This window comes from Equus asinus, chromosome 11 (assembly GCF_041296235.1).
Source record: "Equus asinus isolate D_3611 breed Donkey chromosome 11, EquAss-T2T_v2, whole genome shotgun sequence".
NCBI classification, from domain to species: domain Eukaryota; kingdom Metazoa; phylum Chordata; class Mammalia; order Perissodactyla; family Equidae; genus Equus; species Equus asinus.
The window spans coordinates 84,031,609-84,059,110 of record NC_091800.1 but is presented as its reverse complement, the minus strand read 5'-3'; the positions used below and the strand labels follow the sequence as shown (position 1 = coordinate 84,059,110).

Below are 27,502 nucleotides of genomic sequence, written 5' to 3'. Positions count from 1 at the left end.
AGGCTCCAGAGTTAGGCAGAGAGGTCTTAATGGTGACACTAAAAGTGTGACCTGTGAAAGGAAAAATCAATAAATTGGACTTTATCAAAATTAACAAGTTTACTTTTAGAAATACCCCATTAAAGTATTTCTGATACAGGATTAATATTTATTTATTATTTTTTCTTGTGAGGAAGATTGGCCCTGAGCTAACATCTGTGCCCATCTTCCTCTATTTTATGTGGGACGCCACTCCAGTGTGGCTTGACGAGCAGTACTAGGTCCATGCCTGGGATCCGAACCTGCAAACCCCGGGCTGCCAGAGCACAGCATGTGAACTTAACCACTACGCCACCAGGCTGGCCTCATGGGACTAATATTTAGAATATGTGAACTCTCAAAATTCAACAGTAAAAAGCCCTCAAATAATCCAACTAGAAAATGGGTAAAAACATGGTTTTTTTTTTTCAGCAAAAAGGATGCACAGATGGTAAATGAGTACATGGAAAGATGTTCAATATAGCCACTGGGGAAATGCACATTAAACCAGACGGAGACACTGGAAAGCCTGAAATAACAAACAGTGCCAACACTCAGTGCTGGCGAGGATGTGGAGCCACTGGACCACTCATACATCGCTGGAGGGATGCAAAATGGTACAGACGCTCTGGGAAACGGTCTGGCAGTTCTAACACTAAAAATGGATTCACCATATGATCCAGCAACTAACTCTTGAATTTTTATGCCAAAGAAATGGAAATCACATTCACACAAAAACTTGTACACAAACATTCACAGCAGTTTTATCTAAAATAGTCCCCAAATGGAAAATATCTAAAGGTCCTTCAACTTGTGAATGTAAGTGCACTGTGGTCCGCCCCACATCAGACTCAGCAATGAGAGAAAGGTGCCACTGAGGCTCACAGCTGGGGTGAATCTCACGGGAATTAGGCTCAGCAAAAAGAGTCAGTTCCCAAAGTTACACGCTGTATGACTCCATTTATATAATGACATTCTTGAAATGACAAAATCTTAGAGATGGACCAATTAAAGAGTTTCCTTTTCTGCTAGCCTTGAGCACCCTCTGAAGGTCTGGGTCCTTACGGCCCAGGAGAGCCGATGCCCAGTGTCGTAGGGACAGCCTGAGCTTTCTTCCTTGTCTCAGAGTCAACTGAGAATCATCTCAGTTAGAACAGATGGATACATGGCAGGCATTTCCCATAGGAGATCAATGCATTAACAATTCAATTTTCTGCTGGTAGACACTGTCTTGGTCTGTTTTTAAAGAAAGAGATCATTATTAAAAGTATGGAAGACTTTGCAAAGGAAATGTAGTCATTAAAGGAATCTGCATTTAGGGCCTGGGGTCTGACGAGCCTGTTAGCACATGCTCGGGGTCCCCACCACCGCCCCCACGAAGGTGAGGCCCATCCTCCCAGGCCCTCACCTCTAACCCCATCACTGCTGGGAAAACACAGCCAATCGAGGCCAAGTGAGGGGAAGCTCAGAGATACTAAAACAACTGGACAGTAAAATGTATAAAACAAAGAAAACGTGGTTTAAAACTTGAAGATACATACAGTAGTGTGTTTAATACATGAACATATACCCCCGTCGGTAACGTCCTGACGGCCCCGCATGGTTTCTGGCCGAGAGACCAGCCCAGAGGGACGGGGAGCTGCCAGGGAGCGGGCAGGCAGGGCGGCTGCGCAGGAGCAGGAGGATGCGGGGCTCCACCCCGAGGTTCCCAGCCGAACGTCACTCCAGGACAAACCTCAAAAATCACACTCGTCGTTTGTGCACGGACAGGCCTTCCTAGAGAGCCGTGCAGGTTTTGAGACTACCCACTTAGAGAATTCAGACACATTTAAACGTGTTGTGATACATCTAACACTTTAGTGGAAAAAAGAAATTAAAGTGCAAACTTCAGTGAGGTTTCCGTCCCAATTTTCATAAATTTCCAACTAGCGGAGTTTATATTAATAGGATTTGCCTTGATCTAAGACAAATGTAGTGAAAACATTCCAGAGTGTTCTGTCTTGACCAGTTAGTATGACCTCACACCCTGGGACACCGGTGGAGGTGCCGATGTGGGGGGCGAGGAGGACTCCCCTGTACCTTCCGCTCGCTTCTGTTGTGAGCTTGACCCTGCTCTAAAAAGTAAACTTTATTAAAACTTTAAAAATAAACAGATAAAAGCAAACAGTTTTTAAAAGACAGAGGGAGGAGCTTGCCTGAAGTGAGAAGTATGTGGGGAAGAGGATGGGCCTAAGCTCAACTAAAAAAAAAGCAATTTCAGACTGAGGTTTTGCCAAAGAAAACAGACACGCCCGGCCGCTCTGTGGCTCCTGAGCTGCTGCTGGCTGCAGGTGGCAAGCCCCCGGACACTCACCCGCAGCTTCCGGCTCTGCTTCCGCACCAGCTTGCCGTGCTGGATGAAGTGCACGGGGCACTGGTTCATGGCGTTGTCCGCTTTGTGGCGAAGCCAGTCTTCATAGCCCTAGAAGAAGGGAAGGCCGTGTTCAGGTGCGGGAGCTGGCATGCCACTCAGGGGCCTTGCTCCCGGCCGCTCCTCCTGGATGTCGCCACGATGGGTGCCAACTGCAGGTCCAGCGCAGCAGCTTCAACTACTGGACAAGCGCGGCCCCAGGACACCAGAGTCTCCTAGTGCTGGTCCTCCCACTGACACCCCACGGGCAAGTCCTAGTGCTTTCTCCTCGTACGGACCCTAGATCTTCCACTTCTTCAGGTCCCAGCCCCCCTGTGGTCAAGGCCCCCCTTCCCGGGCCTCCAGGAGGCCGCCCTCCCTGTGTTCTCATACCCGGAATGAACAGCCTGACCAGCCCTGCGCCCACAGGGAGCCCTGACTCCACTCCATCTCACGGGGCTTCCTAAACCCTCTCTCCTGTGGGGACACATGTGGAATGGCCACTCTTGAGTCCACCGTGGTGTCTAGGCCAGGCTGCTCACTGCCAGGGCCATGGCCTGGGGTCCCTGAGGGGCCAGGCCCTGCTCGTGGCCCGAGGACTGGGGTGGAGGGGATGGGGGGCTCCTGGTCCCCTTCCTCCAGGCTCAGGTCCTCACTGACCCAGGAAGCATGTCAGAGAGGCCTCCACCACCAGCACCATGCTGCCCCCACAGTGCATGCATGCATACACATGTGCGTGCATATATGTTTGCACGTGTCTTCTTGGTGTCTGCCTCCCTCACCAGAATGTCTCCTCTTCCACATTATCCTCTCCAGGGCCTAGAAAAAGGCTCAGTATGTGACAGAAGCTCAATAATACTGCAGAATAAATGAATAAAGGAAATGTGCAATGCAGGAAATTAGAAAAGAAAGTACTTTCTAACGACCAGCCTGGACGTGTTCCACCCAGTGTCCCTGGACCTGCTGCCTGGCTTTTTCCTCTCCTTCTGAAACCTGGTGCAGGAGGATGTTTCATTTTTGAAAACAAAATCAAGACAAATAAAAAAGCAAAAAGAACTTTTCAAAATTAGTTATTTTTTATATTACAAAAAATTGTATGTTCTGTGGACAAAATGTAGAAAATCAATAAACCATCTCCTAAAAAAAGAAACTAAAGAAATCCTAATCCTATTTCTCAGTAAAAATCACTGCTAATATATAAATACAATTATATATAACCATCGTTCTAGCCCGTGGAGGCGTCTTTTTCCATACAGGACCACACTGCACACACTATCCCACCTCGTACCCTCCATACACCTTAGACAGTTCTCCATGGCAGTTTGGGTTGTTTTAAATTTTTGTAGTTATCAATATACTTTGCTAAACATCTTTACAACTACATGTTTGTGCATGTCCACCACATATTCTTAGTATAGATTCCTAAAGATAAAATGTCTGAGCCAAACTGAGCAAGACTTTAACATGAACTGCCCGAAAGTCCTCAAGAAACTCGGCACCAATGACCTTTCCGCCAGCTGCCGTAAGCGTTCTACCTTGGAAGGCACAAGCCCGCCGGCAGACAGCTGCTGAGTGTCTCTCATTGTCCGGCAGCTGAGAGCCAGCACACCCAGCAAACCGCCCGGTCCGCCCTGCGACACCACGGAAGCCTCGCCGTCTCCACACACGTGTGCTTTCTAGTGATCGTAACAAACACAGGAAATTACTGCCAACAGCTACTCCTACGTGGACGCAGACACGGGCTCGGGCGCTGGAAAAGCAGACCGACCTCATTCTCACAACTAAATCCTCTTGCTCTCAAATAGGCACAAGTACAGACATTCAAATTCTTCCCCAGATACAAGAAACCACCCACTTCTGGCCCACGAGTTTGGTGCAGAATTCTGAAAGAAGTGACACTAGGATGTGGGGCATAGAGGTTTTCTCCAGCAACCAACATGCCTTTTGAGCCATGTTTCACGGATGTGGAAGTGCGTTTGGGTTCAGGACGATGAATCCGTCTTCTCTGGGTTATTTCCCAGCACAAGAAAGGTACAACCAGGTGCCCGACAGCCATCTGCATGTCCAGAGGTGGCCACACAGAACACACACCGCCACACAGAGGAGACACAGTGGGTCCCGTCACAAGGCCCCTGAGCCCACTGTGGGGAGGACGGCTCTGCACGATGTGGCAGCCGCAGGGGCAGCAGGCACAGTGCGCGTCTTCCCCTTAGCTGCCCCAATCTCTCTGCACTGGAGTCTCCTCGAATGGGAGACAGACCAGCAAACCCAAGTGACAGCACCTCCTACTTTCGGAAGCTAATTGGTGCCCAGGGAGAGAGGGCCGAGCACGAGGGATTTTCTCTGGCTGTGATCATCACAGAGAGACCCCGGGTGTCCGATCGCTTTTCCACACATTTCTCCCAAATTGTTAAAATACTGTCTTTCTAGGGAACTGAGGAAACTGGAATGAAGCAGAGAGCAGATGGTCCCTGGGTTTGTCAAACTCGTATTTAACAGCAACTGTGTGCTTGAAATGAACAGCGTTGTCCCTATTGTTGTGGTTCTCGGGATTTGTGGGAAAGACAGTCGCGTCGCTGTGCGAGATTCGTGGCACCAGTGAGGTGCAGCACCCAGTCCTGGGGTGTGGGAGGACTCAGAGGAGCAGAGGCCTCACAGGTGGTCTCAGGGGATGCTGAGTGTTTGCCCCGAAAGGCAGAGATGATAACGTGGAGAAATGCAAGAGGCGGCAGGAGCGACAGGGGTGGGGGGCTGGGAAGGGGCCAGCCTGGTGCTGGGGGTGTGGACACACGCGGAAGGCCAGGCAGGGTGGGGAGTGGGGCCACCCGAAGGCTCTGTGTCTGCCCAGGCTCGCTGCAGGACAGAGGCGGCCAGATGTCAGACGCCGCTTAGGGCCAGGCGAGGAGAGGAGCACCCAGGAGCCAGGCAGGCAACGGGCTCCACGGAAGGGGCCTCTCCGAGCTGAGAGAGGAAGGGAATGGATGCCCAGCACGAGCGGCTGAGGTCACTGGGGAAGGCAGCACGGAGGGCAGTTAAGTCTTGAGGTGTATGAGCTGGTGGGTGGAGACGTCCAGAAGCGGCTGGCGATGGGCAGGAGAGGGAAAGCGACAAGTGGACAGAACACGAGGCAGGTGGAGGGAGCAAGGAGCGAGGTCTCCCCCAAGAGCCAGGGCTTGGTCAGAGGACAGGGGGGTGCCGCGTGGAGGAGAGGGAGGACCTGGCAAAGGTGGAGGCAGGAAAGCTGAAGGTCAGAGTGTGGAACAGGCTGTCTCGGCAGGTCTCAGAGCTCTGGACACGGTGACCTCACTCTGTCCTCTCCACAAACCCTTTGTGGCCCTGAGGGGTCACAGCTAGGCCAAGGGCGAACCTGGGCTGGGAGGGGGCAGCGCTGGGCCCAGGCCGGCCTCAGGCTCACAGCCCACTGCCCTGTTTTCCACCACACACACAGCGGGGTGCCCACAACCTCGATGAAGGACATTTGGGTTGTGCCTAGTTTTCTACTACAAAGACGGCTACACGGGGCATCCCAGGACACACGGCCTGATCTCTGCGGTCCACTCTCAGATGCACTCGGGCCCCTGGTGTTCACGCCCTCGACTTTATCAGACGTCCCCAGACCTTTCTCCAAGGGCCCCTGCTGTTCACGCCCTCGACTTTATCAGACGTCCCCAGACCTTTCTCCAAGGGCCCCTGGTGTTCACGCCCTCGACTTTATGAGACGTCCCCAGACCTTTCTCCAAGGGCCCCTGCTGTTCACGCCCTCGACTTTATCAGACGTCCCCAGACCTTTCTCCAAGGGCCCCTGGTGTTCACGCCCTCGACTTTATCAGATGTCCCCAGACCTTTCTCCAAGGGCCCCTGGTGTTCACGCCCTCAACTTTATCAGACGTCCCCAGACCTTTCTCCAAGGGCCCCTGGTGTTCACGCCCTCGACTTTATCAGACGTCCCCAGACCTTTCTCCAAGAGGGTCCACTACGCTCCCGTCGCAGCGCGTGGATGCCCGTGTCCCCACGTTCTCATGCCCACTGGGTCTTCAGACTTTTACATTTAAAAGCCAATTTAACAGGTATGAAGTAAAACCACATTGTTGTTCAAATCTGCATTTCCAGACTACTGGTGAGTGGAAAATAAAAGCCAAATTAACACGAAGCAATCCTTAAATGTTCCTCACAGTTCTGTGTTAAAAAAATACCAGTCCGGACGTTCTCGTAGGGAAGTCCAGACAGACCAGCAGGAGGAAGCCTGCAGGCACCCACACCCACTGGCGGGAAGGCAGACCTGTGGCCCTATTCCATGTCCCCATGTCAAGTAAATCCCTCTGCGAGATGTCACCATTACCACTGTCACCCAGTGGCTGCGTTTGCACCACGTTCCACGTAAAATATATGTTTTAGTGTTTTTATTTTTTAGTTAAAGACTAACACCAGGAAAGCGTGGCTTTGTCAGCAAGAATTTGACCATCAAGATTTAACTAGAAGCTGTCACTCTACACATTATCCAGATGTCTCAAACGAAAGACTGACGTATCAACACGGAGATGCAAACATCAACGGGTTCAGAAGTTTGCAGCAGAAAAGGGACTCGCATGGACAGCATCCTTACAACTCGCGGGTAAAAAGACAACCCAATTTCTAAACGGGCAAAGGACTTGAAGCCATCTCTCTCAGGAAGATACATAAATGGCCAATAAGCACAAGAAAGATGCTGAATATCATCAGTGACCGATGAAATGCAAATCAAAACCCAAAGAGACACTTCACAGCCACCGGGACGACTGCAAAAAAATGATGGGCACAAGCGTTAGCGAGGACGTGGAGAAACCGTGACCTCACACACCACCAGCGGGAACGTGGAATGGTGCAGCCACTCTGGAAAACACTCTGGCAGCTCCTCAAAACATGAGAGCAATTCTACTCCCACAGCAGGACCCAGCAGAACTGAGAACCTCCATCCACACAGAACCCGTATGTGAACGTTCATAACAGCCTTATCCACAACAGCCGAAAAGGAGCAGTGTCCCAACGTCCGTCAGCTGATGAACGGATAAACATGTGGCCCGTCCACATGACAGAATATTACTCACCCTTAAAAAGGAGAGAAGCACTGACACACGCTACCATGTGGACCAAGCTTGAAAACATTACACTACATGAAATAAGCTGGACATAAAAGGTCACGTCGTGTATGCTTCTATTAATGAGAAATGTCCGGAACAGGCAAATGTGCAGAGACAGAAAGTAGACAGGCGGTGGCCAGGGGCCGGGGATGGGGGAATGGGGAATGTCTCTCATGGGTGTGGGGTTTCTTTCTGAGGCGATGGAAATTTTCTGGACTAGATAGTGGTGCTGGCTGAAGCACTAAACTGGCTAAGTGGGTGGAGGAAGTAACTGAGACCATTCTTAGATTAGTCACTGGCTTTAGTCATCAGTTCCAGAAAGAACACTGAGCGAGTCAGGAGTTGGCATGCTCTATTACAAAGCCACATCCCAGACCCTCTGTGGGTAGCAGGTCCTTGTGGTTAAGACAATCCAGAACACACACAACTGAAGCAATTCATCTATGATCAGATACCACCTCCTGCCGATTCAGGACGTGAAAACCGTGGTTTCCTCCTCAAACTCAATGGGCACCTATCTGGCCACTGTTTACACCAGAGCTCCATTTTAACTCAACCATCTAGCTAAAACACTTAGAAAAATGCATTGCTTAGTTAAATTTTCTATGAAAGAGCTAAAAGGAACCAGATTGCTCTGGCTAAAAGGCGACATCATATAAGAAGGTCACGTACGACTTTCCCCCTTTTGTCCCCAGGATTCTCACCTGTTTGACAGCTGTGACGGTAATGACAAAGAACAGTGGAAGTCCACTCGTCACGGGACTCGTGGGCGTGTCAATAATCAACTGCAATTAAAAGAGAATCATAGAACCATTTCCAAAAACACACATTAGTGGCTTTAGACTGACGGGCCGGCCCTGTGACACCATCACCCAAGGCCTGCTTCCACTTATTTTAAATCACTTTACTGTCACCCCTTTATCCCACTAGAGACAAATCAGATGAGAAGTAAATCATCCAATTTCCTATAAAACCGAGGGCGGTTTCTTTAATGGAGGGATGTGCTTAAGGAAGCCACGTTAGCCACGGCAAAGGCACAGGTCTGATTCCAGGGAACATTGTCATTCAATTTAAATTATTTGGCTCCTGATGCCACCCTTTAGATTATTTGGATAATTTAACATTGGGGAAACTTTAAAAGTCCCTCAACTATATTTTGTATGATTGCGAAAAATGAGACTGTTCTTAACACACCGACCTATTGTTCTCTAATTCACACCTCACCGTGCTTCTCTCTTTTTACTCTCTCTCTCAACATTTTCTTTGGAGCATCCACATGTGCTCAGGAAGCGGCTAAGTGTAACAATGCTCAGCGTGGCTGGTGAACTTCTCCTAAAGATTAGGAAGCTCCTGACCCCCTGCAGGACGGGAAGGTGACAGAGGTGGCCAGGACCAACGTGAGAGCAGAGTGCTCGTGTGTGGGTGAGCTCACGGCCTCTGAACCGACACAATGTCCTTGAGGAAGGTGAGCGAAGGGACAGAAGTCAGGGGCACCAAGTACTCACTCCTCCTTCCTAGCAAACCCCAGTCACCTGAGGACAGAAGCTCACACACCTAGATTCATATTTGAGGCGACAGAAAGACAACTGGTCTTACCTGGACCAGAAATATGATGAGAAAATAAAAGTTGGCTATTCTTCTGAATTGTTCAAATAGGTTCTTAGGTATGAAGTTCCAAAACGTGTACTGCAGAAAAGAGAAAACAAGGTGTCATTTTGATCACATTTCCCTTTTTTCAGGTTACCCCGCCTCATGATAAATGGCACCGGACTGCAAAGTGCAAAATGTTTAGTTTTAGATACAAAATTCACAATTCAAAATTTAGAGTGTTTGTACACATTTTATCTATTTGCTGACCAAAAGAACAAACTGTTAACACAGAGTCTGTTCTCTGAAAGCAGCATATGCAAATGGCCTGTTTCCAGACAATTCAGGCAACACAAAGCAGCTTAACAATAGTTTTACTGCCAAAAGTCTTTCATAAAATATAAACTCTAATTGTTAACTCAAAACAAACACGTTTAGCATTTTTCCTTGATTGCAGTTTTTGGTAAGCTCTCTCTGCCGTTAGGGTGAGACTAGATGGTGACAGAGAGCTAAAATACCAGTCACCATTACCGGGTGGTCCTGCCGCAGCCTGGAGGCGGTGCCACGCAGGGGGTTCCGCCAGCACCACCGGGTGCCCTTCCCCCACCTGGAGGGAACGGAGAGGCAGCAGGGCGGGGAGTCCTGGCCCCACTCATGCTCCGACTTCTCATTTTTGCCTCAGGAGAAGAGCTTCCTTAAGTTTTGTGTTGACAACAACGTCATTAACCCACAGTGAACACGCAGCTTGGAAGCTGTTTTTAAAGTTCCCCTGGACCAGTTTTTGCCTTTTGGTGACGACAGTCTACCGAAGAGCGAGAAGGTGCTCAGCCCACTGCACGGCCCGCTCGAGCTCTGGGCATCTGAACGGGACCACGTCAGCTCCCGTCGGGGCGCTGGCCCCAAACATCTAGACGTCAGTCATCAAACTCCACCAAGAGCTCCTTTAACGCCAAGGTCTCAAACATGAGCTCTTGAAAATGTAATGTAACCACTAAGGCCGGCATGGCCCCAAACCATCCAGTGTGTCCCGAATGCGGTTTTCACACACACTTCACAGTACCTCCAGGGTTTCAAAGAAAAGCGTCTTTGCCTTAAGTTTGGATTGCTTAGAGAGATACAGGGAACTCCCATTTTCTGTTCTAATTTACATTACAAGGCAATTCTACCTTTGGTGATGAAGTTCATTAATGAGGGTGAAAACAAAGGAGTGGTCCCCCGCCCCCTATTTTTAATTCCCTTCTCAGGGTGGCCCCAGTGAACAGGGCCCGAGCAACTCCAAGAGGGTGTCTGCAGGTTATGAAAAGAAATTAATTTTCCAGGTCCTCCCAAGCCCGCCCCACCCAGCCCCCGAACACCCTTATCTTCCATGTATCGTTTGACACCAGTCCTTCACGGGATGGGGTGTTTCACAATTATTTTCCCTCAGTCAGTGGCTTGTCTTTCAATTCGCTTAACAGTGTCTTTTGAAGAGAAGAACTTTTTAATCTTAATTCAAGTCCTTATCAATTTTACCTTTCATGGTTAGTGTTTGTGGTACTGGATCCAAAAACTCACTGCAAACCCAAGGTCACCTAGATTTCTCCTATGCGATCCAGAGGGCTTTCATAGTCGTGTGTTTTACACTGATAAACCAATGGCAGCAACAGGATATTCTGGAGTGTATGAGGAAGCCCTGGGGTGTAAGCCTAATTCGGCCTGACCCTGTTTTTCCAAAGGGCCTGAGTGGCTGTTGAGCATGCATTGTGTATCTGCTTTAAACATTTCCTATGGCAAGAACAAATGGCCTTGAGATAAAGGTGCAACTTTGCCCCACACTGGCATTTCCTTAAGGATAAACATCTCTCCCTAGGCTAGGAACTGATTGCTGTGCTCACCTATGACCACCCAGCTCACCTGTGACCACCCAGCTCGAGACAACAGACCTGCCACTCTGCTGTGTCCACCGAGACAGCAGACCTACCTGCTGTTTCATCAATCACTGTGCCGACAGAGCAGTCTCGCGACTATTGTAAAAGGGACATTTCAATCATATGTGAAACATCCTGTTTGGGGTATATAAGCACGCTGTACACCCCACTTCTTTGGTGCCCTTCCTGGGGAAGGGAGGCCCCGGGCTCTATGGTCCTCACATTCAGCTCAGAATAAACTCACCCCCATTTTGATTTATAGATTGGTTACGGATTATTTGTGTTGACAACATTTAGGTCTGTGATTGATCCATTCTGAATTAATTTTGAGAAAAGTGCAAATCCGTGTCTAGACTCCTTCTTTTGCATGTGGACATCCAGCTGTCCAGCAGCATCTGTTGAAGGCTATCTTTGCTCCCTGGGATCGCCTGTGCTCCTCTGTCAAAGATCAGCCGAATATTCCTGCGGGGGTCTATTTCAGGGCCCTCTCTTCTGTTCCAGTGATCTCTCCATCTCTTCTTCCACCAATACCACACTGTCTTGATTAGTGTAGGTTTACAGCAAATCCTGAAGTCTGGTAGTGTTAGTCCTCCAACTTTCTCCTTCTCCTTCAATACTGAGTTGGCCATTCTGAGTCTTTCGTTTCTCCATATAAACTTTAGAATCAGTTTGTTGACATCCACAAGATAACTCGCTGGATTTTGATTGGGATTGCGTTCAATCTGGAGACTAAGTTGGGAAGAACCGACATCTTAACATTGTCTTCCTATCTATGAACATGGAATATCTCTCCATTTCTTAAATCTTAGATTTCTTTCATCAAAGTTTTGTAGTTTTCCTCATATAGATCCTGTACATATTCTGTTGGATTCATACTTAAGGATGTATGTATGTATCCTTTTCCTTTTTTTGTGCTAATATAAATAGTGCTTAACTTCGAATTCCAATTGTTCACTGCTGGCATATAGGAACACAGTTGACTTTTTACATCCTGCAACCTTGCTATAATAGCTTTAAGTTCCACGAGGTTTTTGTCGATTCTTTGGGATTTTCTATAGAGACCATCAGCCACTGTAAACAAAGACAGTTTTATTTCTTCCTTCTCAATCTGTGTATCTTTCATTCCCTTTCCTTCTATTTTTGGATTAGCTAGGACTTCTAGTAAGATGCTGAACAGAAATGGTGAGAGGGGCTCTTTGCCTTGTTCTCAATCTTAGGGTGAAAGCACCTAGTTTTTCACCATTAAGAATGATATTAGCTGTGGGGTTTTTGTAGATACTCTTTATCAAGTTGAGGAATTCTTCTCTACTGCTAGTTAGCTGACAGTTTTTATCATGAATGGGTGTTGGATTTTGTTAAACTCACACTAGGTTTTCTCCACTTGAGTACAACCAAACTAAGAACCAAAAAGCAGGTGTCCTGGACAGAAATGTAGCCAAAGAAATTGAGAGTAGAGAACACACAGCCAGATCTTCCGTACCCTGGTTTCACAATCAGAAAAAACAAAAAACCCCAACCCTGATTGCCAGTGAAAGTATAGGCACTTTCTTCCTTAAAAATGAAAAAAAGAAATCTGAATTCTTAATTTGCTACCCCTACTGCAGAACAATTTGGCTACTTTATGGGATTCTGGAAATATTTACTCTTTATTATACCACAGAAACATGGACTTTGGAGTCAAACCCCAACTAAACCCTGGTCCTGACATTTAAAAATCCAGTAAACTTCAGTAAATTATGTAGCGACTGAGTTCTAGTTTCCTTCTCTATAAAATGAGTATAAGAGATGTGCCTTGAAGGAAACGAGGTGAGGATCGAAGTTCTGGCTTAAATGGTGCTCAGAAAATATTCTACAAGTTGAACAAACAGAACAAACGCAATCAGTCTCTTTAAATTTTTAAGAAGATATATATTTTCTTTTAAATGGGCCCTAACAGAAAAGTCACTTATTTTCCATTAACTTTTAAAAGGAAATACTGATGAAAAATAAAAGTTATGATGTAATCACGGCATTTATGTCTCATTTTCGTGTTTCTGTGACTAACCTAGGACGACCTTTTCTTCTTCACACAATTCCTTTCTAAGAGATACTGACCCCAAAATGGAATCGTCTTTAAGGCCCCCCATTATGAAACCAACCTTATTCCCCGGCACCCAGGCCAACACACTTACTACGTTAGAGAATGAAAGCACTTCGGCTAGCACCCGTGAGACATCACTCAGCAGCTAAGTCACGTTAATGGAAAAGGTCCGACTTGAACCTCCACCTTCCATCTGCTGAAATCATTACAGAGGGAAAGTACACGCTGTTTAGGATTTGCTTCAACATCACCTTGGGGAAGAAAACAGAGGCACAGACGAAACCAGTCTGGGCAACTGTTGATAACTGCTGACAGCGGGTGACAAGTGCATCAAGATTTATGGTACTACTGTCTTTATTTTTGTATATTTTTGAAAGTTTCCATAAAATAAAATAAAACATGACTGTCTACAATCCTTCCAAACCTGGAAGTTTTAATAACCCCAGGGTGCGACGTGGATGTGTGGTCTGGTTCTATTTTAGTGTTATTATTTCAGGACTCTGTTTCAACCTCCCAAATTCTAGTCTACCAGGGAACCGGCACCGATTTGGAACTTAAAACCACTTAAATGATTACTTTATTGCAATCGCACGCAGAGGGCTCATGCTGCAGTGTAGACTGAGTCATGCTCTGTAATTTCCATATTTTACAGAACACATTACTGTAATGAGCTATTACTGCTGACCATTAATGTGATCAAAAAGACGGTTATTAATTCCTGATGGTGTATGATAAGAAAAATGAAAACTCAATGAGATAATTTAAACATTCGTGACGGTACTGATAAGTCAGTGCCATACGGATAACATAAAATTAAATGAACATTTTATTACACTTATAAGAGCTGGCAAACCGGCAATGGTGGGCCAGTTGTACATTTTTCATCTTTGTTAAATTGTAACAATCTAAACATTTGCTTAGACACGTGGGCCACAGTATAATGTAAGCCTCTGACCTATATTCAGGAGTCATGTGCCCTCTTCTGATCAGCAGAACAGCACCTATTCCTGGAAATCCCTGGTATCGAGAGACAAGCACGGCATGAACCAGGTTTTTCTGCTATAAGCAAGCTGTGAAACCTGAGTGGCTCAGAGCATCCCTCTTCACTGTAACAGACATCTGAAGAATGTTGAAATGTACAGGACGATTACTGTTCCTGCCATTACTTCCACATCATAAAAAACTTCACTCCCGAAGTCTCTGCCTACGCGCGGTGCGTGGTCGGGAGACGAGACGTGAGCCTCTGAGCTTGGCTCTGCCCACACGCTTCTCCTCTGTGCAAGTCACCTCTGGTTCCGTGTCACTCGTGGGGAGTGTGGCCCATGACGAAGAAGCAGGTCCCACCTGGTCTACCTTTAGTCACGTGGTGAAAAGCAAACTCTAAGAGCTAAGCCCCGGGGCGGTCCTTCTTCACTAGCTGCCAGAAAGTAAAACCAGAGTGTCTGGACAACGCCCGGCGCCTGGCTCTCATGTACCTGAAAACGGTCCAGCACCAAGCTGAGCAAGGCAGCCCTAAAGACACACTGCAGGCCGGCCACGGACTTCCGGGGAAGGCAATCAGCTCCACCGCGCTGGGCTTTCTCTTCCATTTATGAGTGGACGAAGGGGATGTAAAAATAGAAAATTACACCCCAATTCTGGATTACCGATGTTAGGAAATGGGTGAGAATCACGGGCTCGTAAGAGGTGGCGCTGACAGTGCAGAGGGAGTGCTGGTCTCAGGCTCAGACATGTGGCTCCGGGCGGCTCATCGATCTTGTTCTGAGGCTCAGTATCTTTGGGAATGAGCTGGGTGTAGTGAGTCCTGTCAGCCTCAGAGGGTTGTGTTAGAGCTTAGATGACGTGACCAACATAGACCACCGCCTGTACTACTACTGGTAGAGGTAATTTGACCTTCTCACTTATCAAAGGTAACTCAGCTTTCTCGAAAGTATGGAGTGACCACATCGGCTGAGTCTAATATTCACTTTTGTGGCGTCCTGAGCTCAGAGCTGGAAGCCACAGGAATTTTGTGCCCAAAAGTACAATCCTGTGAAATTGATGAAGGAGTGCTCCAGTGTTCTCAAGTCTAGGATCTGCCCACATGGGGAGCTCAAGCAGCCATACGGTCAGTGCTGCACGTGGTCAGTAGCCAAGGCCAGACACTGCCCAAAAGGAGACGGAGCTCAGATCAATCGCTCATCACCAACAGCAGTGATGAAGCGGACAGAAGTTCAACATAAGCGGATCGGCCTCTTCACCCCCACAGTCACGCTCACGTGACAGATATCTCGAAACACTCTGATTCAATAAAACCCAACTTACTGAGTAGGGGCTTCTGTGCGCTTAAGAAGTCTTAGCTGACAGTCTTTTCTTTTAAGGTAGAAATAAAAGTTTTCTTCCCGAGAAAACAGGATACATTACCACAAACATATTCTCCAAACTTGTTTATAAACTTATGTTTTACAAATTAAACTGTATTTTTCATACATCCTGAGCTATTTCTAAAGGAAAACGACTACGTGCTCTAGAGTCCACATCACTGATCTAAATCAGGGCCACTTTCCCGGCCCGGCTCAGAGGCTAAGTCCTCGTCTTTCTGAGTGCCCTCCTGTAACAAATGCCACCAGCAATGCAGGTTGTGTAATGTTTCCTAAAATTAGACACCATCATCTACGTGGGACTGGCAGTGAGCCGCCGATCCCGCCTCTCTGAGGACCGAAGATCCCTGCACAAACACGGAATTCCAGGCTGGGCTGTGACGCAAGCTGCTCAACTCCGGCCTCTTCCGGGTGGACTCAGCCTGACCCACGTCCTGAAAAGATGCCGACTTTATTCTGTTACTGCTTCCTCCTGCACAGCCTCGTGTGATGACGGGGCTTTCAAAAAGACCCCCAGGAACCTGCAAGTCTGTCAAAACCCATCCTCGCAACCTCCCCTGCGCAGCGTTTCCTTTGTCAAGAGCCCAGCGGCTCCAGTTCATCCAGGGCAGCTGGGCACAGGAAGGTGCCACCATGGGGAGAGGCCAGATGGAGGTCTGTGGAGCGAGGAGGTGGGACAAGGCATCTCAAACGCATCGCTGCTACTGGCTGTGGGACGCTTTGAAAATATAAAAATAAACTGGCTCTGAAACTTAAATCAGATAACAAAGGGTCAGGAATGGGATCTAGAAATCACTGCTTTCTGTTATCTCCCCCACAACATTGACAGGGGCTTTTATGATAAATAAAGCACCCTCAGCTTCCACCTATATTCTCCTATTCCATATTCCAATGCGTCGAGAAGGCCCTTCACGGCTCCATCGACCAGGGGCTTGGGTTTCAGGTTTCCTCTCACAGCTCTTTAGAGAACTTCCCACATCAACCAGAAGGAACTGGGGCCGGGACTTTCAAGGCCCAAGCTTTATCCCTGCAGGGAGATGCCAGCTGCCGGGGATTTGTATCAGAGGCCGAGGTGCCTCTGACAAACGTCCCACCGGACCAGACCGGGCAGTGTGGGTCGGTTTCATGTCCCATGGCCTGTATCCCGGACTCCTGACAGGCCCACACCTGGCACAACATCTTAATGTTGATCAGTGCCCTTCCTGTTTCTTGATGCATCTGGATGCACAAGAGCAGATTTTTAAGAAACATATTTGAGGTTATTTCTTTTTTGGGCACACTAGTGGATTAGCAGAGTGCGCATCTGCATAGAAATCATCTTTAGTGAGCTCTACATGAGACTGCGTGAAATGTATATGTATCACTACTGGGAAGACCTGTTTTTTCTAAAGATTGGCCCTGAGCTAACACCTGTTGCCAATCTTCTTTTTGTTTCTTCTTTTCCCCACAGCCCCCCAGTACATAGCTGTATAATCTAGCTGTGAGTGCCTCTTCCTGTGCTACGTGGGACATGGCCTGTGAGTGGTGCCATGTCCACACCCAGGATCCGAACCAGCAAAACCCTGGGCCACCCAAGCGGAATGCGCAAACTTAACCACTAGGCCACGGGGCCAGAACCGATGGACCTGCTTTTGGATACGAACTTCCTCCTGTTTATTTCTCCCTCCAGCAATCATCTCTGGGCAGCCACGGACTATGTCTATTTGGCTGGGATTTTGTTTACGAGCCATTTACTTACCATATTGTGTTTCTGAAGATTAAAGCTATTATTATTATTTTACACTGCATTTTCGAAATGAAAGAATTCCATTAAAAAATAACTGCCTTGAAGGAGAGAAGATCCAAGATGGCGGCGTGAGTAGTCTTCTTTGTCTCTCCCCCTTCGAATCTACAACTAATTGGACATTCATCGCTTAACTAAGGATATCCATATAGCATCTCAGGACGCCTGAGAGACCCACGCTGCTATACATCGGAAGGCGGACGGACTTCCCTCCGGGAGGAGGTGGAGATAGGTGAAAACCCTCCGACCCCGACCCCGAACAGCCTAGTACCTGCAAGCAGCTTTCTTCCAGCGGACGCCCCCAGAACATCGACACACACCTAGGGCAGGAGGGAGCGCACACCAGAGGAGTGACGGTGGAAACAGGTGACTGGAGCCCTACCTAAGCCCCCCGCAATTACACCTAAGCCCAGAGGGAAGCTCCAGAGTTACACACCTGAGTCCACGGGGAGAGTCTCTGCCCGCCATTGGCTGGAAGGCCCTGCCTAGCATCCACGGCGCCAGGAGGGTCCCGGAGAGAATCCCAGATGGCGCAGTGGCCCGCCAGCTGCCGCTGCCAGCCCCACTGACTGCCGGACAGGGCTCGGGACTACCGGAGATCTCCTGGGAGAGGACTGGGGCTGGGTGGAGCTCTAGCGGCTGGCTCCGCGGCCCAGGAGGGAAGCTCCGGAGTTCCGCCCGGGCAGCAGGCAAACTCTCTGTCTGCCATTAGCGGAGAGGTCTCGCCCAGCATCAACAATGCCAGGAGGGTCCTGGAGAGAATCCCAAACAGCGTGGCGGACCACCAGCTGCCACTGCCGGACCCAGTGACTGCTGCTATTGCGGCTTGGGGCTCAGGGCTACCGGAGATATCCTGGGAGAGGACTGGGGCTGGGTGGAATTCCAGCGACCCGGCTCCGTGGCCCAGGGGTAAACTCTACAGTCTCACAGCAGCCTCAGCAAAAGCCTCTGCACAGCACTAGTAGAGAACCCCCGCCCGGCAACCACAAGGCTGGAAGACCCTGGGACAAAAGTGGCATAGGTAGGTGAGCTAACCCCAGACTGTAGAAGATGCCCATAGCTCTGCTGTGACCCATAGTGGACAATGAGATTTTGTGGGTGCCGACAGTGACGGAGCTGCAAATATAAGTGATCCTGCCCCTGGCCGCTGGGAAAGCCCATAACACCGCTGTCATACCTAAGGAGGGAGCACGTCTAGGTGGGCTGCAACAGTAGGCACCAGCAGCCTGAAGCCCCCTTGTGACTGCCCCCACAGCTGAAGAGGGAACCCACAGGACTACTGTGACTACGAGGAGGGGCCCAGGCCCAGTTAGCAACAGCTGATAGGGTTCCTGGTTGGAGCAGTATAAACAGCTGTTCCCCCACCACACCAGTAGAAAGAAGTCGAAGCAGTAACTAAGCTCTATCTCTATGTGGAGACACAAATCTATGCCATGAAGCAGTATGAAAAAATATATTAAATCTCCAGTACAGAAGGAAAATGACAAATACACAGAAAACAGTCCCAAAGACAATGAAATACATAACCTAAATGACGATGACTTCAAAACAGCCATCATTAAAAAACTCAATGAGTTAAAAGAGAATTCAGATAGACACCTCAACGAGTTCAGGAGCTATGTCACAAAAGAGTTTGATACTATAAAGAGGAACCAAACAGAAGTACTGGAAATGAAGAACACAATAGAGAAGATTAAGAAAAATCTAGAAGCACTGAACAGTAGGGCCGATAACATGGAGGAAAGAATTAGCAATTTGGAAGATAGGAATATAGAAATGCTGCAGGCAGAGGAGGAGAGAGAAGTAAGACTAAAAAGAAATGAAGAAACTCTCCAAGAATTATCTGACTCAATTAGGAGATGCAGCATAAGGATTATAGGTATACCAGAGGGAGAAGAGAAGGAGAAGGGGGCAGAAAGCCTGTTCAAAGAAATAATGGCTGAGAACTTCCCAAACCTGGGGAGAGAGATGGAACTTCATGTGACAGAAGCAAATAGATCTCCAAACTTTATCAATGCAAGAAGACCAACCCCAAGACATATAGTACTGAAGCTGGCAAAAGTCAACGACAAGGAGAAAATACTAAGGGCAGCCAGGCAGAAGAAACTAACCTACAAAGGAACCCCCATCAGGCTATCAGCAGATTTCTCAGCAGAAACTTTACAGGCTAGAAGAGAGTGGAATGATATAGTCAAAAATCTGAAGGACAAAAACCTACAGCCGAGAATTCTCTACCCAGCGAAAATATCCTTCAAATACAATGGAGAAATAAAAACTTTCCCAGATAAACAAAAATTAAGGGAGCTCATTGCCACAAAACCTCCTCTTCAGGAAATGCTCAGGAAAACCCTCATTCCTGAAAAATCAAAAAAAGGAAAGGGGCTACAAAACCAAGAGCAAAGGAGATAAGTAGAAGGACAACAACAGAGAGTAGCAGCTCTACATCAGGACAGATTAAACCACGGGATGAGAAACTACGGAAATTGAAGAAAACTGGAAAACAAGACATAAAATGGCAGCAGTAGGCCCCCACATCTCAATAATCACTCTAAATGTAAATGGATTGAACTCTCCAATCAAAAGACACAGAGTGGCAGGATGGATCAAAGAACAAGACCCAACAATATGCTGCCTCCAGGAAACACACCTCGGCCCCAAAGACAAACACAGACTCAGAGTGAAGGGATGGAGAACAATACTCCAAGCTAATAATGAACAAAAGAAAGCAGGTGTCGCTATACTAATATGAGACAAAGTAGACTTCAAAGCAAAACAGATAAAGAAAGACAAAGAGGGACAGTATATAATGATAAAAGGGACTCTCCACCAAGAAGACGTAACACTTATAAATATATACGCACCCAACGCAGGAGCACCAAAATTTGTAAAGCAACTCTTAACAGAACTAAAAGAAGACATCAACAACAATACAATAATAGTAGGGGACCTCAACACCCCATTAATACCAATGGACACAACATCCAGACAGAAAATCAACAAGGAAATTATACAATTAAATGAAAAATTAGACCAGATGGACTTAATAGATATATATAGAACACTTCATCCAAAAACAGCAGGTTACACATTCTTCTCAAGTGCACATGGAATATTCTCAAGGATAGACCATATTTTGGGAAACAAAGCAAGCATCAATAAATACAAGAGAGTTGAAATAATATCAAGCATGTTTTCTGATCATAATGCTATGAAACTAGAAATCAACTACAAGAATAAAGCAGAGAAAGGTGCAAAAATGTGGAGACTAAACAACACGCTTCTGAACAAACAATGGATTATTGAAGAAATTAAAGAAGAAATCAAATATTATCTGGAGACAAATGAAAATGAGAACACGACATACCAAATCATTTGGGATGCAGCAAAAGCAGTCCTAAGAGGGAAATTCATTGCAATCCAGGCTCATCTCACTAAACAAGAAAAAGCTCACATAAGCAACCTCAAACAACACCTAACAGAATTAGAAAAAGAAGAACAAACAAAGCCAAGAGTCAGTAGAAGGAGGGAAATAATAAAAATAAGAGCAGAAATAAACGATATTGAAACAAAAAAGACAGAAGGAAGGATCAATGAAACAAAGAGTTGGTTCTTCGAAAAAATTAACAAAATCGACAAACCCTTAGCCAGACTCACCAGAAAAAAAGAGAGAAATCTCAAATAAATAAAATTAGGAATGAGAGAAGAGAAATCACAACAGATACCAATGAAATACAAGGGATCATAAGAGAATACTATGAAAAACTATATGCCAACAAATTGAACAACCTAGAAGAAATGGACAAATTCCTAGACTCCTACAACCTCCCCAAACTGAATCAGGAAGAAATGGAGAATCTGAAAAGGCCAATCACAAGTAAAGAAATAGAAAGAGTAATCAAAAACCTCCCCAAAAATAAGAGTCCAGGACCAGACGGCTTCTCTGGAGAATTCTACCAAACATTCAAAGAAGATTTAATACCTCAAACTATTCCAGAAAATTGAGGAAGATGGAGTACTCCCTAACACATTCTATGAAGCCAACATCACTCTGATCCCCAAACCTGACAAGACAACACAAAGAAAGAAAACTACAGGCTGATATCACTGATGAACATAGATGCAAAAATCCTCAACAAAATTCTGGCAAACCGAATACAGCAATACATCAAAAAGATTATACACCACGATCAAGTAGCATTTATACCAGGGACACAGGGATGGTTCAACATCCACAAGTCAATCAACGTGATACACTACATTAACAAAATGAGAAACAAAAACCACATGATCATCTCAATAGATGCAGAGAAAACATTTGACAAGATCCAACATCCATTTATGATAAAAATCCTCAATAAAATGGGTATAGAAGGAAAGTACCTCAACATAATAAAGGCCATATATGACAAACCCACAGCCAACATCATACTCAATGGACAAAATCTGAAAGCCATCCCTCTGAGGACAGGAACAAGACAAGGGTGCCCACTTTCACCACTCCTATTCAACATAGTACTGGAGGTGTTGGCCAGACCAATTCGGCAGGAAAAAGAAAGAAAAGGAATCCAAATAGGTGATGAAGAAGTAAAACTCTCACTGTTTGCAGACGACATGATCTTATATATAGAAAACCCCAAAGAATCCATAGAAAAACTATTAGAAACAACAACTACAGCAAAGTAGCAGGGTATAACATCAACATACATAAATCAGTAGCATTTCTATAGACTAACGATGAACTAACAGAAAAAGAACTCAAGAACTCAATCCCATTCACAATCCCAATGAAAAGAATAAAATACCTTGGGATAAATTTAACCAAGGAAGTTAAGGATTTATACAATGAAAACTACAAGATTTTCTTGAAAGAAATTGACGACGACATAAAGAGATGGAAAGACATTCCATGCACATGGATTGGAAGAATAAACATAGTTAAAATGTCCATACTACCTAAAGCAATCTACAGATTCAACGCTATCCCAATCAGAATCCCAAGGACATTCTTTACAGAAATTGAACAAAGAATCCTAAAATTTATATGGGGCAACAAAAGACCACGAATTGCTAAAGCAATCCTGAGTAAGAAAAACAAAGCTGGAGGCATCACAATCCCTGACTTCAAAACATACTACAAAGCTACAGTGACCAAAACGCATGGTACTGGTTCAAAAACAGGTGCACAGATCAATGGAACAGAATTGAAAGCCCAGAGAGAAAACCACACATCTATGGACAGCTAATCTTTGACAAAGGAGCAGAGGGCCTACAATGGAGGAAAGAAAGTCTCTTCAACAAATGGTGCTGGGAAAACTGGACAGCCACATGTAAAAGATTGAAAATTGACCATTCTTTTTCACCACACACCAAAATAAACTCAAAATGATCAAAGACCTAAATATTAGGCCTGAAACAATAAGTCTTCTGGAAGAGAATATAGGCAGTACACTCTTTGACATCAGTTTCAAAAGAATCTTTACGGACACTATAACACCTCAGTTGAGGGAAACAATAGAAAGAATAAACAAATGGGACTTCATCAGACTAAAGAGCTTCTTCAAGGCAAGGGAAAACAGGATTGAAACAAAAAAATAGCCCACTAATTGGGAAAAAATATTTACAAGCCACTTATCCAACAAAGGGTTAATCTCCATAATATACAAAGAACTCACACAGCTTAACAACAAAAACAAACAACCCGATCAAAAAATGGGCAGAGGACATGAACAGACATTTCTCAAAAGAAGATATGAATATGGCCAATAGACACATGAAAAGATGTTCATCATCGCTAATCATCAGGGAAATGCAAATCAAAACTACACTAAGATATCACCTTACACCTGTTAGATTGGCAAAAACATCCAAAACCAAGAGCGACAAATGTTGGAGAGGTTGTGGAGAAAAAGGAACCCTCATACACTGTTGGTGGGAATGCAAACTGGTACAGCCACTATGGAAAACAGTATGGAGACTTCTCAAAAAGTTAAAAATAGAAATACCTTATGACCCAGCCATCCCATTACTGGGTAGCTATCCTAAGAACCTGAAATCAGAAATCCCAAGAGTCCCTTGCACCCCTATGTTCATCCCAGCATTATTTACAATAGCCAAGACGTGGAACCAACCTACATGCCCAGAAACTGATGATTGGATAAAGAAGATGTGGTATATATACACAATGGAATACTACTCAGCCATAAAAAGGACAAAATCATCCCATTCACATCAACATGGATGGACCTCGAGGGTATTACGTTAAGTGAAATAAGCCAGTCAGAGAAAGACAAACTCTATATGACGCCACTCATAGGTGGAAGTTAGTATATTGATAAGGAGATCTGATCTGTGGTTACCAGGGAAAAGGGGGGGTGGGGGGAGGGCACAAAGGGGGAAGAGGTGTACCCACAACATGACTAACAAAAATGTACAACTGAAATCTCACAAGGTTGTAATCTATCATAACATTAATGAAAAAAAAATAACTGCCTTGAAAAGCAAAGCTGCTCAGTTCTCCAGGCTTCTTAACAAACGTGGGGCACTCTGCTAGCTCACAGAAGAATGAAGCAGGCCTACCCCTCGGTCTGCACATCTGAGACACCCACGTGTGGACGAAGCAGGTCGACCCCTCGGTCTACACATCTATGACACTATGTATAGATTAAGTAGGTCAACCAAACAATCTGCACATCCAGGGCATCCATATGTGGATTAAGTAGGTCAACCACATGGTCTACACACCCAGCACACCCGTGTGTGGACTAAGTAGGCCTACCACAGGGTCTACACATCCTGTACACCCACATGTGGACGAAGCAGGTCTGTCACAGATCTACACATCCAGTGCACCCAGGCATGTGTGCGTGCCTCAGGGACCCGTGCGTGCACACATCTAAAGACAACGTTCTCCATAATCCGGAGAGCCACCCTTTACCTTCTTTGTTCAAAGCCAGCTGCTAAATTCTCCACCCGCTTCTCACGACCCATTTACGGGTTACTCTCTCAATGTGTAAAGGACGTCTCTGCATTCCCACTTTCCAGTCAACGAAAACAAGGCACTCTATTTAAATGATGACATTCTAATCACATTTCTTCCACTGCACCGACTGCACCTGACAGACTCTGACACGTGTTCTGTGCCTCCATTTACAAGGTGGCTGCACACACATCCTTTCAGGGTGGCACCCAGCATCATCTCCGTTTCACAGATGAGGAAACTGGCCTGGGGGCGTGCATGACTGGCACATGGCCAGACAGCATTAGTAACTGGTAGTGGCAGGGACTTCAAATTTGACACTACACCCACGATATAATTAAAAGAGAAGTGAAGGAAATGTGCTGTGACATCTTGGCAAGTCTTAACAGTGTTTGGGGACAGATGCCCAGAAGAATGATGAGTGCACGAGCCCTGTGTGAAACCGCAGCCCCCGGCTGGCAGTGGACAGCAGCTGAAGAGCAGCTCCAGGAGCAGGACTGGCAACTGAGGTCAGAAAGTTCTAGCGCACGGAGTTCCGTCAGGAAATTAACAGACAGACAGAGACCAAGTTACCTTGGAGGAGACTATCCTGTTGTCCGGGTACTTCTGCAGAATGTAGGCCTCAGCACCAGGCGGAGGCTCCTTGTGTCCCACGTAGATGGTCCGATTGTCCACCCAGTTCTCTTCTCCAGCACACTGCGGGAAACAGGGCAGTGTTAGCACAGGTGCCTCAGACTCTGGGGCTGAAAGTCCATCCCCGAAGTCTGGCTTCCACGCTTGTCCACAGTAACAGAAACCTGTGCCAGAGACTGAGGACACCGCACAGGGCCCGGGGATGGGCTGGGTGCCACCTGCCAAAGCTAGAGCCGCCGCATCTTACTCAGCCCTCGGGGGCCAATTCTTCAAATTCCTGCCCCGCTCTTCAAGGAAACAGTCTGAGCAGACCATCTGCACTCCCAGAGGGAGCCCAGGGGGAGCCTTTAGAAGCTGTCAGTGGAAATAACAGAGGGGGGGCTCATTTCGAAGCAGAATGCTACAGCAAAATCTTAAGGCTTCCAAAAGAGAAAGGATACAGACGGTTAGAAATTTGGGGAAAGGTCTTTAATGAAAGAAGAGCATAAACTACGAGTTCAGAACAGAAAGAACTATTGAGCAGTTTCCAGTATCTCTACCAAAGGCCTTCCTGGAAAGAGATGCAGCTCTGACTCATCTTTGGATGCTCAGTGTCGTGCGCACGAGCCATGAAGTGAACATGCCCTGACCAGAAGAGTCTTTCCTTGTCCTGCGGTCAGCTCAAGGGCAGGCACAGCATCCTTTCTCAGCAGACCCACCAGCATCTAACATTACTGACCAGCACATGGCCTGGGCCCCGGAGAACAGCAGTCCCTGCACGAGGCCTGAGCCCCCAGAGCAGCAGTCCCAGCACGGAGCCTGAGCCCCCAGAGCAGCAGTCCCAGCACGGGGCCTGAGCCCCCAGAGCAGCAGTCCCAGCACATGGCTTGGGCCCCATCCCCCAACCAGCAGCACGGCATCGGGTCCACGCCCCACATCCGACCCTTCTGAAGGAACTCTGAAGACATCAGCCTCTCTGGGTACGACTAACAGTGCTGGAGAAGGGACAAACGCAGAGGAATCACAGTCACAGATCCGGCTCAGGTATTGATGCTGAACTGCAGCCTCCTCACCCCTGGGCAGTGAGAGCATGTCGCCCAGAGATGGAGGAAGAACTGAGCAGCGAAACAAAGCCCACGACCGTGGGCCGGCCACAGAGGATGCGTCTCCCCCGACACCGTGCCCACCTTTGTGGCTCCAGGGCCTCCGTCCTTGAAGCCCACGGGGCATCGCGGGCAGCGCAGCACTATGAGCTGGGCAGCACCTTCTCTTTCTTTCTGCTGACACCACCGTCCTCACTCACCCATCACCTTCTCGGGGATGAGAAGTCCTCCCACGTGTGTCCCTGGCACAGTGTCCACGTGGCTGCATGTCTGCACACGTCCCTGGCAAACCCACCTACACTTCCCGTGGCGGGGCCAGCCCGTGCAGACTGAGGGTGAGGACCCCATTCGTGTTCAGAGATGCTCAGCAGGGACAGGAAACGGCACAGGATCCCTGGGACAGAACAGGCACAGCTGCCACCTGCCAGCACTACACCCGAGTGGGGCGCTTCTTCCATGGCACGACCTGGGGACGTGTCTCCCTCCGATGAGCCTGTGGCTCTCAGTCACAAGGCGACACCAAGGCCAGGCTACCTGTCCCTGGCAGGCACGAGCCGCGCCCCCCCACCATCCACAGAGCTGCATCCCGCCCCACAGCGGCCTCCCCTCCCACCTTCCCACTTTGGGTGAGACGGCCTGTCAAGGATGTGGATTTAGAAAACTGCTCAAGACCTTCCGCAGTACCTCTCTGGATAGGAAAGTTAAGAAGACAGCAGGAGTCCTGACTTCCTTTTATTTCTCAGAAGACAGCCAAAAGCATGCTTCTCATTCTGTGGATTCAGGACTTTACATTAAAAAAGAATACATAAAAATGAACTCAAAAAGGAAAGAAAACCATACAAATAGAACTTTCAATACAAAAACGAAAACCCTGAAAACCCTTCTGCTAAACTTCAAAGACAGCAGTGGGCTCTGAGCGCTGGTGCCGACTCTGGAAGCCGGCGTCTTCCCACGAGCCACGCGGTGGGGCCCCTCCAGGGGAGGCGGTGCTTCCCGGCCACTGCCGGCCAGGACGGACCCGGTCTCCAGGGAGACGAGCCCGAATGGATTTTATTAAGGCCCACTCATGCTCTCGACGCCATCTAGGAGGCCCGCACTGGGCTTAATGTGATTATTTAACACCGCAGAAATAACTCAACAGCGCAGCGCCACTTCGGCTTGCACAAGTCAGAATCTCGACTCCGGCCTGGGGGACGAGGTCGGACACAACGCGCACCAGCACTCGCCTCACCACCACCGCGAAGTCTTTCTGGGGACGAAGCAGGTGCGCGCTCGGGAAGCTGAACCCTGCACGGGAAGCCATCTCTCAAAGTGCTGACCCCAGTGAGTTGTCCCCTGCGGGTCAAGAACAGAAGGAGCCCCCGGGAGCGGCTCCACGGCTCTCGGCCTTACATGAACAGCCACGGCTCGCTGGCCTGAAACGGCATGATGAAGCCACGTCTCCAGCGACTCTGCTCACTGCTTCGTCAGCGTCACCGAGCTCAAAGGCGACACAGAGGAATCACATTGTCTGAGGTCACGGTTACCAGGGATCTGGCACACCTTACACGGACGGGCCTGATCTGGCTCT

General features: G+C 47.5%; 1 protein-coding gene across 7 annotated transcripts in view; it reads right to left on the bottom strand.

Annotated features, from left to right (window-relative positions):
- Nucleotides 1-27,502, bottom strand: part of ATP11A (ATPase phospholipid transporting 11A) — a 155,096-nt gene that overhangs the window by 59,252 nt on the left and 68,342 nt on the right. For all 7 annotated transcript variants that reach the window (XM_044779673.2, XM_070520165.1, XM_070520164.1 and 4 more), the window contains exons 2-5: nucleotides 24,791-24,913; nucleotides 9,121-9,210; nucleotides 8,229-8,309; nucleotides 2,372-2,479 (exon numbers count right to left, since the gene is read on the bottom strand). In XM_044779673.2, coding sequence (XP_044635608.1) covers nucleotides 2,372-2,479; nucleotides 8,229-8,309; nucleotides 9,121-9,210; nucleotides 24,791-24,913 — 402 coding nt within the window. The remainder of the gene's footprint in view (nucleotides 1-2,371; nucleotides 2,480-8,228; nucleotides 8,310-9,120; nucleotides 9,211-24,790; nucleotides 24,914-27,502) is intronic.